At 44.3% G+C, this 13909-nt stretch overlaps 1 protein-coding gene across 1 annotated transcript in view; it reads right to left on the bottom strand.

Annotated features, from left to right (window-relative positions):
- Window positions 1-3116, bottom strand: part of Arhgap19 (Rho GTPase activating protein 19) — a 67538-nt gene extending 64422 nt beyond the window's left edge. Inside the window, exon 1 of the mRNA XM_029563045.1 lies at window positions 3022-3116. Within this exon, the coding sequence (XP_029418905.1) occupies window positions 3022-3077 (56 nt within the window). The 5' untranslated portion in view covers window positions 3078-3116. The remainder of the gene's footprint in view (window positions 1-3021) is intronic.
- Window positions 3117-13909: the final 10793 nt, after the last annotated feature.

The following is a 13909-nucleotide window of genomic DNA, read 5'->3' as shown; positions in this document are numbered from 1 at the left end:
ATTGACAACTGATTGCTGCTAGATGAGGAACAGCTGATCTTCCTAAAACACTATCTCTAGATAGGCTGACTAGATCCAGCAGATGGATAAGCACTGGGGAATGGCTGGGGGCACTGACAACACAGTGGACAGTAACAGGGATGACAGAGTATATGGGCTCCAATGGGGGTGTCACTTGGGATGTGGGTATAGAGATGAATAAGGTTGTTTGGGATGTTCTGTATGAAATACACACAAAAAAAATCATTAAAGAAAATGAGTTATATTTGAGGAAGAAGCATAAAAATTTGTTTCATGTTAAGTAGTAGATGTGAAAAACATTACCACTGAAATCTACCTGATGACTTTATATCCATGCTCAAGTGCGAAGGATTTCAGAAAGTAACAGACTGTAACTAGTAATAATCAGATGTATAGAGATTAGAGACACATGTGCAAACATCTAAGGGTTAGTTGCATTAAAAATGCGTTTTTCTGTATGAAACAATATATTTTAATAATGAAATGGAGATCTTTTTTAAAGGTTAAAACCTCATTCAATTTTATGTTTTATAGGGTTTATACTGAGTATAATAGTATATAACTATTAATTCAACTGTAAACCTAAAAGTTTATAGCCAATTTTGAAAGAGATGCATCTTAGCTCTGGAAATTGTTATTGAATATGTCAATGCTGTTGTAATAAAATGCTTCTTCTAATTATATGGTTATTAAGTAAATAATTAAAAAATAAAAAATAAAAAAATCCTAAAAAAAAAATCCCCCCCCTAGAAAGATTTTTTTTAATACTTTCTTAGTCTAAATTTTCTTTCTTCTCTCCCCATATGTATTAGAATTTTACACCAGTTGTGGCAGTACACAACAGTAGGATATACCCAAGAGATGGAGGCAGAAAGATCACGAGTTGGAGACTAGCCTGGACTATACCTTGGGGTGGTGAGATGGCTCAGCAAATAAAGGTACTTGCTACCAAGCCTAACAATCTGAGTTCAATCCCCAGAAAGCATATGGCAGCTGAAAACTGTCTATAACTCTAGTTCCAGGGGATCTGAGGCCCTCTTCTGGCCTCCACACGCATTACAACATGATGCACTTACATGCAGGCAAAACATTCATACTCATGCAATAATAATATGTATGAATAATTTTTTTTGTCTTTTTTTGAGACAGGGTCTCCTTGTAGCCCCAGCTGTCCTGGAACTCACTATGCAGACCAGGCTGGCCTCGAACTCACAAAGATCCGCCTGCCTCTGCCTCCCAAGTGCTAGGATTAAAGGCATGCACCACCACACCTGGATGAATAAATTCTTTCTTAAAAAGGTTTTTTTTCAAAGTTCAAAGTCAAGGCCAGTCTAGGCTATGTGAGACCCTGTCTCCAAAACAAAGCCTCACAAGAACCCCAAACTTCTCTTTTGCCATATGGTATTGGCTAGCACTCAGGAAGCAGAGGCAGGATGGGAGTTCCAGCCCAGCCTGGCTACTTACTGCAAGACTCTGTCTCAATAGCAACAATAAAATATTTCAGGTTCAGATAAAATTGGTTAACATCTATCTGTTGATCATGAAGTTGAGTTTGAAATTTTAAATTCAGATGGCAGTATCCTTGTGGAGGAATTCAAAGTACTCGGTGTAGAACAGTATTTCGTTTGTCCTGATATTCATTACGATTCAGAATTTTCGAGCTGGATGAGGAGTAATCTAATGACATTTACCAACCCACTGCACAGTTCCCAGGCCAAAAAAAAGGTCAACAATTTAGGGGTAGGTCAAAGAGTGAAAAACTCGTCCATACAAAATATTAATAACACATTCAAACAAGCCCATCCTGAATCAGGAAGAAACCAGCTCACAAGCCCAGTTTCCCAAGATTTTTGGACTTTTGAGCTGTTCTGTATAAACGGTAGCAAAAGACGACAAAATATTGGCCCGGTGGTGATGCACATCTTTAAATCCCAGCACTTAAGAGGAATGGCAGGCGGATCTCCGACTGTGAGTTCGACGCCAGCCTGGTCTACATAACAGAGATTCTGGCCAGCCAGGGCAACATACTGAAGGCCCTGTCCAAAAAAGACGCCACAGTATGTTACTAATCTTACGCTGAAGAATCTGAAATCTAAGAATTTGACCCTTTCGCTCTTTGAAAAAACACCCCATAGATTGATTACAAAAGCAATGCATGTTTCTTTTTTAAACAAAAAAAAAAAAAAAAAAAAAGAGAGAGAGAGAGAGAGAGAGAGAGAGAGAGAGAGAGAGAGGGAGAAGGGAGGGAGGGAGGGAGGGAGGGAGAGAGAGAGAGAGAGAGAGAGAGAGAATTCCAATATCTGTAATCAATTAAGTCCGACTCAGCCTTATGGATGAGGCAAGTTCGGGTCATTCCTGGAAACGCTAAATCTCAATGCACCCATTTGGTAAAAAAATAGTAATTTCCCGGACTGCAGAGCCCTCATTTCTTCGGCTGCTTCTGGGGCAGAAAATCTATCAAATTCTACCTATCGAATTTGTCAGGGTCACTGGCAGGCGCTTTAAACGCACTGTCTCAGTTCGTTTTCTGAAACAGACATCATTTCGTTCGCTTACAGACGAAGACTGACGTAAACGGCCTTTAAATGAAGCTGGATGTGGTTTAAAAGCCAGCGGGGGACCAAATCCCTTTTTAACTGCCTTAAGCGCAGAGGCTGCCCCGGAGGACATTTTTAAAGCACTGCGACCGTGGGAAAGTCGCTGAACCGCTCTGGGATTCAGTGTTCATCCAAGAGTCTTGGCGCCAACGCGTGCAGCGAGCACTGGCCGGTGGTGGGCAGCCGACTCCACGCGGGACCTGCGGGGACGGCGGAGACCGGCGCAGCCCGGCGCCGCGACCGCACCAACGTGCCTCAGCCCCCACAGGCGCGATGGCGCGGACTCCGGGGAAGCGAGGAACAAAGCCCGGCCCTGTGGGTCGCTATGACTCAAGGGAAGGGCGGCGGCACCGCCGGTCCACAGCCTCGTCTCCTAGGCAGCTGGACCGACAACTTGGCTCACCTCCGGCCGGAGTCGCTGGCAGGCGCCTCCAGTCCATTCAGCGCCTCGGCCGCCATCTTCGGCCACAGCTCCTTGCGCTGCCCCGCCCCAGGCCCCGCCCCGCAGGCTTGGATTGGCTAAGGTGTTTCCCCGTCCCTTTTCGATTGGATGATTCGACTTCCCCGCCTACACCTGAGCAGTTCCATGCTTCTATTGGTCTATTCAAATATCTAACTGTGATTGGTGGCCCCCAACCCAGTGGAAAAGAAAGGATGGGAGAAACACAGCCCCGCAGCCTGCCGGGAGATGTAGTTTCTCTTTTTGATTGACCCCCCCCCTTATAATTCCGCCGACTTTTGTAATCAAGTACAATTAATTTTTTTTCTAATAAGTAAATCTCAGAGTTACAGAGCTGTCGAACTTGAAAATGACTTTTAAGAGTCACTCTCGAGGGAGAGGGGCTCACCAGGTCCCACCCATCCCTGAGGATCGGTAGGCAGTTAACGGTTGCTAGGGGAGGGCCTCGTGATACTCCCTTCCCTCCCCCACTCCCAAGCCCCCTAACCCGCCCCACCCTAAAAATCCATAGGCAGTTAATGAGAGGGGAGAGAGTGTTCCTCAGTGGTATAACCAGTGAAAAAATGGTTAGATGCTCCTATAAGCAACCCTGAGGCTAAACTCATTGGGTCACACACACCAAAAAAGTCACTGTAAAGGCTAGGGAGATAGCTTAGTACATAAAATAGAAAGATCTGAGTTTCATCCCCTGATCCCCGAAAGCACGTTAGAAACTTTAAAAAAAAAAAAAAAAAGTAGTGCAGAGGCACCTACTTGTAAACCCAGCTCTGGGACTGTGAAGAAACAGACTTGCTGACCAGCTTAGCCTACCTGGCAAGCTCCAGGTCAGTGAGAGACACTGTCTTAAAAAATAAGGTAGGGGTGAAACTGGGAGGAGTTAACAGAAGGAATACGGGGGTGAAAATGATCAAAAGGCATTATCCACATATGAAATTCTCAAAGAATTAATAAAAATATTAAATTGAAAAAATAAGGTGGGGGCTGGAGAGATAGCTCAGAGTTACAAGAGCACTTGCTGGTCTTTCAGAAGAATCAAGTTTGTTTCCCAGCCCCCTCTGTGGGGGACTGGAGGGCTCACAACTGCTAGTAACTCCAGTTCCAGGGACTCCAACACCCGCTTCTGGCTTTCTTGGGCATTGTACAACACAGGGGCATTGTACAACACAGGCGCATTTACATACAAGGAGACAAAACACTCCTACACATAACAATTAACTAAAAAAGCCAGTGGTGGTGCAGGCCTTTAATCCGATCAGAGGCAGAGACAGGCGGATCCCTGTAAGTTCAAGACCAGCCTGGTCCACACAGTTCCAGGACAGCTGAGGCTACAGGCCCTGTCTCAAAAAGACAAAAAAAAATTTTAACTAAAAAAAAAAGATGAATGGCATCTAAGGAATTAGCCACAACGTTGCCCTTCACACATTTGTACACTCACAAACACACCTACACACACACATGTTAATAAAATAAGTCTCTCTGAGGCAGATATTCTTATAAACCAAACACAGAATGTCAGCCAAGGACAGGCAGCCCCAATCTTCTGGCTCTGTATCCAAAACCAACAGCAGATCCAAAATATTAGGGTGGAGTCTATACTGAATGTATATAGACCTTTTTTCTTCTTGTTATTCCCTAAACAATACAGTTTTGTTTTTGTTTTTGTTTTTTTGTCTTTTTGAGACAGGGTCTCCCTGTAGCCCCAGCTGTCCTGGAACTCACTATGTAGACCAGGCTGGCCTTGAACTCACAAAGATCCGCCTGCTTCTGCCTCCCGAGTGCTGGGATTAAAGGCATGCACCACCAACATCTGGCAAACAATACAGTTTTAAAACTATAGCATCAGGTATTATAATCTAGACTTTTTTTTATGTGTATGAGCGTATTGACTACATGCATGTAAGTGCACCTATGTTGTACAAAGCCCCCAGAGGTCAGAAGACAGCATCAGATCCCCTGGAACTGGAGTTACAGATGGTTATTAGCTGGGATGTGGGCGCTGGGAATCAAACCCGGGTCCTCTGCAAGAGCAGCCAGTGTTCTTAATCTCTGAATCATCTCTCCAGGCCTAGACATTGTTTAAAATGCACTGTAGGTTTTAAGATTACTTCATCCTATATGAGGAACTTGAGCATCTGTGGATTAAGGTATCCACAAAGATCTAGGCATTAATCAACCACAGATTCCCAGGGATGACTACACTTACTATACACCCTGGTTCAAAGCCTTCTTGTTTCAGATCCTGCGTAGAGTGGGTAACTTCTGTTTTGTTCCACTTGTTCCTTTCCTGCTTCCCAGAGATCACGCAGAGTTTGCCTCTCTAGTATGAATCATGGGACTAAAACTTTCATGATTTTGTCTCTGAGGCTTTATATTTCTGGTAGAAATAGTCAGAGTGTTCTCATAAATACTGAGTCCTGGTGAGTACTGAGGTAGCCCATGTGAGAACACTGTGAATTTAAAATGTTTTCCTGTATTTTTCACACTGGACTTTTCTAGGGATATTTTTTATATTGTTCCTTCTAATGGTCTTTCATCTAAGTTCTCTCTCTCTCTCTCTCTCTCTCTCTCTCTCTCTCTCTCTCTGCCTTACCTCCTGTTTCTGGCTTTGGTTTGGTTTGGGGGTTTATTTGTTGACACAGGGTTTCATTTTGTAGCCAAGGCAGGCCTTGAACTCTCTATGTCACCCAGGCTGGCCTCAAATTAATGATCCTCCTACCTCAGACTCCCAAGTGCTGGATTATAGGCATAGGGCACTAGGCCTGCCTCTGACCCTTTCCTTCACAAACCTCTACCCACACAGTTCAGTTTCTCAATGAATTCTGCCTATCTCAGGGCTCTCAGGGCTCCTACACAGATTGCTTTTTCCAGCCAGCCCTTTTTTCACTTTATCATCTCTCAAGTCTATATAATGTCCCTGGCCTCACCTATTTAAAGCAACCCCTACCCCATTCAGGTGTGGTGGCACATGCCTGTAATCCAAGCACTTGGAAAATGGCTACTGTGTCCAAAAATGTAAAAAACGTATTGTCTAAGGAACTCAAGGTTAGTGGTATGTGCACCCACACAGACATGTACCCCCACACACAGAACACATACATGGACACATATATGCAAATAATCAGGAGGGGAACTCATTTTCTTCAGTGTTGTAGTCATTGGTAAGTTGCTTATATTCCAGTACATAGGACCCATGCTTAGACACCCTAATTAAACTTAGTGGGTCACTGAAAAAATAGACGTGAAAATAAGAAGGGAACTAATTGGTAAGAAGAGAGGATTCAGCAGGCATGGGAGGGGAGAGGGTAATGAAGGGTGAATATGATCAAAATTCGTATGATGTATAAAACTGTCAAAGAGCAAAAAAAATTTTAAATAAAATAACCTCCACATTGTTTTCATAAAGGACTCTATTCATCACCATTTATATATTTGGTTTGTGACCATTTGTTTGCTGTGAGCATTCCCAGCTAGGCTTTCTGCCACAAGTGGGCAGAAACTACATCTACTTTGTTCCCCATAGTATCTGCCAACATACTAGCTGTTCAGAGGGAAAAAAAACTGAACAAATATAAGCAAGTCCTCAAATTACATTATCCAAAAATAAAAATATTTTCTAATAGAGATTTCCAACTGATGAATTCATATTAAAATTTTGGTAAGTTTGGGCTAAATACAGTGATAGCTGATAGCTTTTACAAAAGAATGAATGTTCAAAACCTACATTACTATCACCATAACTAGAAAGACCATATATATCAGTGATAAAGCACTTGCTATACAATCATGAGGACCTGAATTCACATCTCCCGAACCTACATAAAGCCAGATTTGGTAGCCTGTATCTGTAATCCAGCACGCTTGCTTTACAGTATGATCAGAGGTGGAGACAGGAGAATCCTAGGAAGGTCATGTACCACCTAACCTGGGGAACACAGAGATAGGCAAGAGATCTGCTTGTAGAAGACAGGGACCAAGAATCAATGTTGTCCTCTGGCCTCTACAAGTAGTAGCACACGTGTGCCCACACTCATGAAGATTTTTTAACATTTGATAAATATATCCAAGCAAAATTACATTTAATTTCGTCTAATAAGCTATCTTTATTGAGAAAATAAATGAAACAAAAGCATGTATCAATTAAATATTTTCTTTTTCCCCCCAGTGTTGGGAATCAAACACAGGTGCTTGCATATACTAAGTGCTCTACCACCAAGCTACACAGCCAGTCCTTCAATGAAATTTTTCATTGAACCTCAGAGCTGAAAACTCTGAATGAATTGCTAATATATACAATGCAAGAGAAACCAAGGCTCAAATTCTGCCTTTGTCTCAAAGTAAGAACAAGTATTCCATTTTATTAAGCTGATGCTTTTACAAAAGAATCAATGTTCAAAACCCATGTTACTATCACCACAACTAGGGAGACCATCATGAAGAGACATTCCTGGTTCTCCTACTTGATGAAGAATCATATTCTTATATGATATTGGAGGAAATATACACAATAGTTAAAAGCACGGGCTCTGGGATTAGTAAACTCAAATTCAAGTCCCCAGCTTCCATCACTTCTGTGTGAACCTGGAGAAGTTACTTAACTCTCTGGTCTCATCTCCTCTTCTATAAAAATGAGGATCATGGTAATTCTCACAGGGCTATTTGGAAGATTATGTGATAATGCCCGAAAGATACTTAGCCACACAGTGCCTGGCATATATTGAGACTAGATCAGTGTTTGAGATGACTCAAGGAATATTTAGGATGCCAGTCTGCCTTCTGAGGGAACCCATCTCTCTCCTCACAAGGAGGACCATGCACCTCAACTACAGTTTAATCAGTTATTCTGGAGAGGGGCTTGTTTCTCCTCAAAACCAACGGTTCCGTTCCACTGCCATGATTTCTGATTAAAAGTAAACACCACTGCTGAATGTTGTGGAAATACGCTCTCAACTGATATGATGGTATGCCTTGTTTCTGAGAGAGTATCATAGTCCCCTGAGGTTGTCCTTAGCTGGTGATTAAGCATGGATGTCCAGCAGTCATTTGTGACAGCTTGTACAGGCATCTGAGCTAAACAAAAGGTCCCAAATGTCCTCCAGCCCTCAATGAGTTTATGATAGACTTGGCAGATAACAGTCACACATGGGGCTAGGAAGATGGCTTAGTTGATAAAGTGCTTGCCTTGTCAACAAGAGGACCTGAGTAAGATCCTCAGAACATGCATAAAAAACCAGACATAGCCGGACGTGGTGGCACATACCTTTGATCCCAGCACTCCGGAGGCAGAAGAAGGCAGATCTCTGTGAGTTCAAGGCCAGCCTGGTCTACATAGTGAGTTCCAGGACAGCTGGGGCTACAGGGAGACCCTATCTCAAAAAGACCAAAAAAAAAACAGACATAGTGACATACACTTGCAATCCCAGCTTTGGTGAGGCAAACACTGGTGGACTCCTGGGGCTCGCTGGCCAGCCAGCCTAGCCTAATTGAGGAGCTCCAAGCCAAGGAGAGATCCTATCTCAAAAAAAAAGGAAGCTGGGTGTGGCAGTGCAAGCCTTTAATTCCAGCACCCAGGAGGCAGGGGCAGGTGGATCTCTGTGAGTTTGAGGCCAGCCTGGTCTACATAGTGAGTTCCAGGACAGTTGGGGCTACAGGGAGACTGTTTCAAAACAAGCAAAACAAAATGGAAGTTGTCCTCTGACTTCTATACATACATGTGTGTATACACACATACATGTATGTACACGCCAAACAGCAGCCTAGGGAACCAGCAGCCAGCCAAGGTCATACCACCCAGGGCTACTCCACTGATCATGCATCTGTCCTTGGGTGTCTGTGTTACTCTCAGAAGATCGAGGCATGAGTGAAAACATCTGTCTGGCTGGGCAGTCTCCTATGTTCACCCTTGTCTCACACCAGAACACTCCTCATGGGGAATACAGACAGAAGGGGAAAAACTGAAGGACAGATATTTTTCACAACCCATCCCAGGCTTCTGTTTCCCCGGTCTTCTCATCTGCTCGTGTACATAGGCCCAAGCTGTAGCAAAGCTTAATGCCTCAGACACCCTCAAGATGCTAGCTTTTAGTGCATTTGCAGATAGAAAAGGGAACTCTTGTCTTCTGCCTCCTCATGGAATCTTCTCCAAGACTGGACATGGGGCCAGAGTCGGGAAAGAACATGATGAGTCACAAGAAAAAAGAACCAATCCTAGGGGCTGGAAGGATGGTTCAGCAATTAAGAGCACTGGCTGCTCTTGCAAAAAACCTGAGTTCAATTTCCAGCACCCACATGACAGCTAACATCCACCCATAACGCCAGTTCCAGGAGATCCAACACCCTCTCTGGCTGCCATGAGCACTGTATGCATGTGATACACTTACATACATGTAGGCAAAACACACACATAAAATTAAAATAAATAAAATACATCAAATAATATCTTTTGTTGTTGTTTGTTTTTTGTTTTTTGTTTTGTCTTTTTGAGACAGGGTCTCCCTGTAGCCCCAGCTGTCCTGGAACTCACTATGTAGACCAGGATAGCCTTGAACACACAGAGATTCACCTGCCTCTGCCTCCCGAGTGCTGGAATTAAAGGCGTGCGCCACCATGCCCGGCATCAAATAGTATTTTTTAAGAAAAAGCTTAGGCTACCATGACCAGCTTTAAAAAAAAGAAAAAAAATATCTTATACATCTAAAAATGACCAAAATCAGGGCTGAGGCTCCAGAATATCAATTCTGGGGGACATCTTCCCTACCAGGGACCCACAGCTGAGAGACAGCAAGGTCACGGACAAAGGCCAGCAGAGAGGAGACACTGAAGCACTTGGTAGCTTTCAGGACAGAGCTCAGGGTTGGCACTGGGAGTCAAGTGAGCCCAGCATCCTGCCTGAGAAAGCTCACCTACTTTGGCCCCAGGCAAGGGCCTCATGCCATTAGGATTGCCACGGTAGAGCTAAGAACCAAATTCTGAGAGTCAGAGCTCTGTCAAGCAGCCAGGCCTGGCACAGGGGCCAGGTCTAAGGGAGAATGGGGTGATGGGCATCTTGCAGTGGTTGTGAAAGCCCTCAAACAGATCAGATCCCTTGAACTGGACCTCTCTGTTCCTCCAATTGAAAGCAATCAGACCTCAGGTTAGGCACCCCTCATGCTGCTGGTGACTTCCAAGACAGCAACAAACACTGTGTTCGAGAATGGGTTGGACTACGATGAGACACTGGAGGTGTGCCTTTGAAGGGTAGATCTTGTCCCTTCCTTTCAGTCTCCGCTTCCTCTCTGCCACTTTGCTCCAGCACATATTCCCTGCTATGACACCCTGCCTCACCCCAGGCCCAGAAGCAAGAGCCAAATGACCATGGAACTGAAACCTCTGAGCCAAAAAAATCCCTCTCTCCCTTTATTCGTATCTTATTACAATGAAAAGTGACTAACACAGGGGATGTAGCTCAGTGATAAAGTGCTTGACTAGCATGTGCCAAGGCCTTGATCTCTCAACACCACAAAGGAAGGGAAGGGTAGGAAGGGCCTAGGGAGATGGCTCAATGGGTAAGAGTGCTTGCTGTGGAAACAAGAAGACGAGTTCAGATCCCCAGTTTGGCTACATATGTGGGTAACCCCAGTTTTGGAGGGCAGAAACTGGCAGATCTTCGGAGCGCAATGATCAGACAGCCTAGCTGTAATGGCAAACTTCAGGATCAGTGAGAGACCTGGTCTCAGAAAACAAGGTGAAGCTGTAGAAGACCCCGAACTTACTCCTCTGGCCACACACACGCACGCACGCATGCACACACATACATACATGATTTTTTTTAAAGAAGAGAGGAGGGGAGAGGAGAAGGACTAATATGCCACCCTACCCTCATCCCCATCCACCAGGAAATTGTCCAGTTCCCCAGACCTATACATCCTCATTCACATGATTTATCTTCTTTCAAAATTGTAGGAGGAGAGAGCTGCTTGCTCCATTTACACTTTACTGTAAATTAAGTCCAAGAGTCCCTCATCTGGAACGTGTGAATATAAAGGAACATTCTAAATATGAAGGAAAAATTTGTTCTCCTAGTTGAGTTTCACATAGTCATTTATACTTAGAAACATGAGTACTTTCCGGGGACTCCATCCTGTGTGCCAGGTTTCCATTTGCTATACTCCTAGGTTTATTAATATGATTATCTGATTATAAGTTGGCTTCTCCCAATATGCTGTAGGCTCTGAGAGTTAAGGACCATATTAGACTGCTCACTTAACCATTTGGGGGGGGGGTGTTGAACAAGTGATTTAAAGAACTTAAAGGCTAGGGATGTTGCTCTAAGTAGAACACTTGCCTAGCATTCATGAAACCCTAAGTTGGATCCCCAGGACTGAAAAAAAAGTTGAGAAAATGAAACAGTAATATTACTCAGGTCTTAAGGGAAAACAACACCCCACCAATCACACTGGACATAGGAGGTAGCCCTTTTCTTGTCTTTATTTTTAATTTTTATTTATTTATAGTATACATATATACATATTTTTTTTTGTCTTTTTGAGACAGGGTCTCCCTGTAGCCCTAGCTGGCCTGGAACTTGCCATGTAGACCAGGCTGGCCTCAAACTCACAGAGATCCTCCTGCCTCTGCCTCCCTAGTGCTGAGATTAAAGGCATGCACAATCATGCCCAGCTACTTTTTCTTATCTTTAATAGTTTTTTTTATTTTATGTATAAGAATGTCTTTCCTGCATGTGTGTATGTAAGTGCACTTATGCATGCAATGTCTATAGAGGCCAGAAGAGGGTGTTGAATCACCTGGAGCTGGAGTTATGGATGGTTGTTAGCTACCATGTGGGTGCTGGGAACTGAACCCAGGTCCTCTGTAAGAACAACAAGTGCTCTTAACCACTGAACCATTTCTCCAGCCCCCTAGACATGTTTTTGTTTTGATGCATCCAGCGTTTCTTTAGGGGTCCTTTGTAATTCTAATCTCCATTTGTTTTGGATGAGGCTAGCCCCATCTTTGGTGTGGAGCAAGTGGCTCAGGCTGAACCACTCACACAACTCTGAACTGAAGAATTCTACAGGCTAGACCAGCCCAAGTCACTAGGAAGAGGAAGTAAATGGAGCAGAGGGCAGAGGCTGGGGAAAACTATTGGAAAAAGTAGAGCCTGCTTCCTGGAGGAAGCAGCTGGAATGGGTAGGATTTCATCCCCTGCAAGCTAGGGAAGGGCATTTTCTACATGAGGAGCAGGGACATGCATAGAGGGACGGGAACATGTAAGATACATTTGGAAGATGGCATAGGCCCAGCATGGCAGGAGCAAAGGGTTTATGTGGGGGCAAAGACAAGATATATGGCGCCATGGCATAAAGCCAGGCCTTTGAGCTCAAGGTGTCCCTAAAGGAGCTGAGGGGGGCTCAGGAGGCAGTCCAGACCCGTTCCTATGGGGATAGTGGGTAACCCAAGCAGGCCTGGGAATTATGAGCTGATCTGTCAGGAATGGCTTAAAGAAAAGAGGCTGGGCCTGGACACAAATGGCATGGTCAACCAAGGAAACACTTAAGGACATGCATGGGCAGTGGGACAGAAATAGGGCATGACTGCTGGCCAGGGCCCTAGAGGAAACCATCATGAGGCCTTGGGGAATAAGAACAAGGCAGAGGTTTGACTATATGCAAGACCATGGGTTCCATCTCCAGCTCAGAAAAAGAAGGAAAGGAATAAGGCAGCTGCCAAAGCCCCAGTAACAGCATCTGGAGTAATGGCTTGAGAAAGTCAGGCTCTGGCACCAACTCAAACTGAGTTTCAGTCAACACAGAGGTACACACCTGTAGTGGCAGCACTTGGGAGAGGGAAACAAGAGGACCAGATGTTACAGAATCAAGAACAGTCACTTAAGAGCCTGATTGGTGGGTGGATGAGAGCTAGAGAGATGGCTCAGTGGTTAAGAACACTTACTGCTCTTCCACAGGACCCAGGTTTAGTTCCTAGCACCCACACGGTAGCTCACAACCATCTGTATCCAGGGGATCTGGCATTCTCTTCTGGCCTCTGTGGGTACCAGGCATGCACGTGGAGCACAGACAACATGAAGCAAAACAACCAATAATAAAAAAATAAAAATTTTTTAAAAAGGAGGAGGGTGCTGGAGAGATGGCTCAGCGGTTAAGAGCACTGGCTGCTCTTTCAGAGAACCTGGGTTCAGTTCCCAGCACCCATATGGTGGCGAACAACCATCTGTAACTCCAGTGCTAGGGGATCTGACACCCTCTTCTGACCTCCACAGACATTGTACAACACCGGTGGACATACATGCATGCAAGCAATACACTCATACACATAAATAAATTTTAAGATAATAATAAAATATTTTCTTAAAGCCTGGGTGGTTGGGTGGTGCCAAACATGATGGTACATACCTTTAGTCCGGTACTCAGGAAGCAGAGGCAAGCGGATCTCTGTGAGACAAAGATCAGGCCTACATAGTGTGTTTCAGGCCAGCTGGGGCTACAGGGAGATCCTGTCTCAAAACGAAACAAACAAAAAACAAAAACAAAGCTGGGCATGGTGGCGCTCACCTTTAATCCCAGCACTCAGGAGGCAGAGGCAGACGGAGCTCTGTGAGTTAAAGGCCAGCCTGGTCTACATAGTGAGTTCCAGGACAGCTGGGAACTCTTGTCTCAAAAAAGACCGAAAAAAAAAAAAAAAAAGACAAAAAAGAACCTGGGTAAAGACCTAACTCTCCAGTACTGCCAGGTCAATCACCTGGTCACAGGACCACCTCTAGCAAGGTGGTTCACCTTAAGTCATACTAAAGAGCTAGAATAACTAGTAAATTAATGAGATACTGAATTTTTCAGTC

This window comes from Nannospalax galili, unplaced genomic scaffold (genome assembly GCF_000622305.1).
Source record: "Nannospalax galili isolate Female #2095 unplaced genomic scaffold, S.galili_v1.0 scaffold875, whole genome shotgun sequence".
Taxonomy (NCBI): Eukaryota; Metazoa; Chordata; class Mammalia; order Rodentia; family Spalacidae; genus Nannospalax; species Nannospalax galili.
This window is presented reverse-complemented; position numbering and strand designations above follow the sequence as displayed.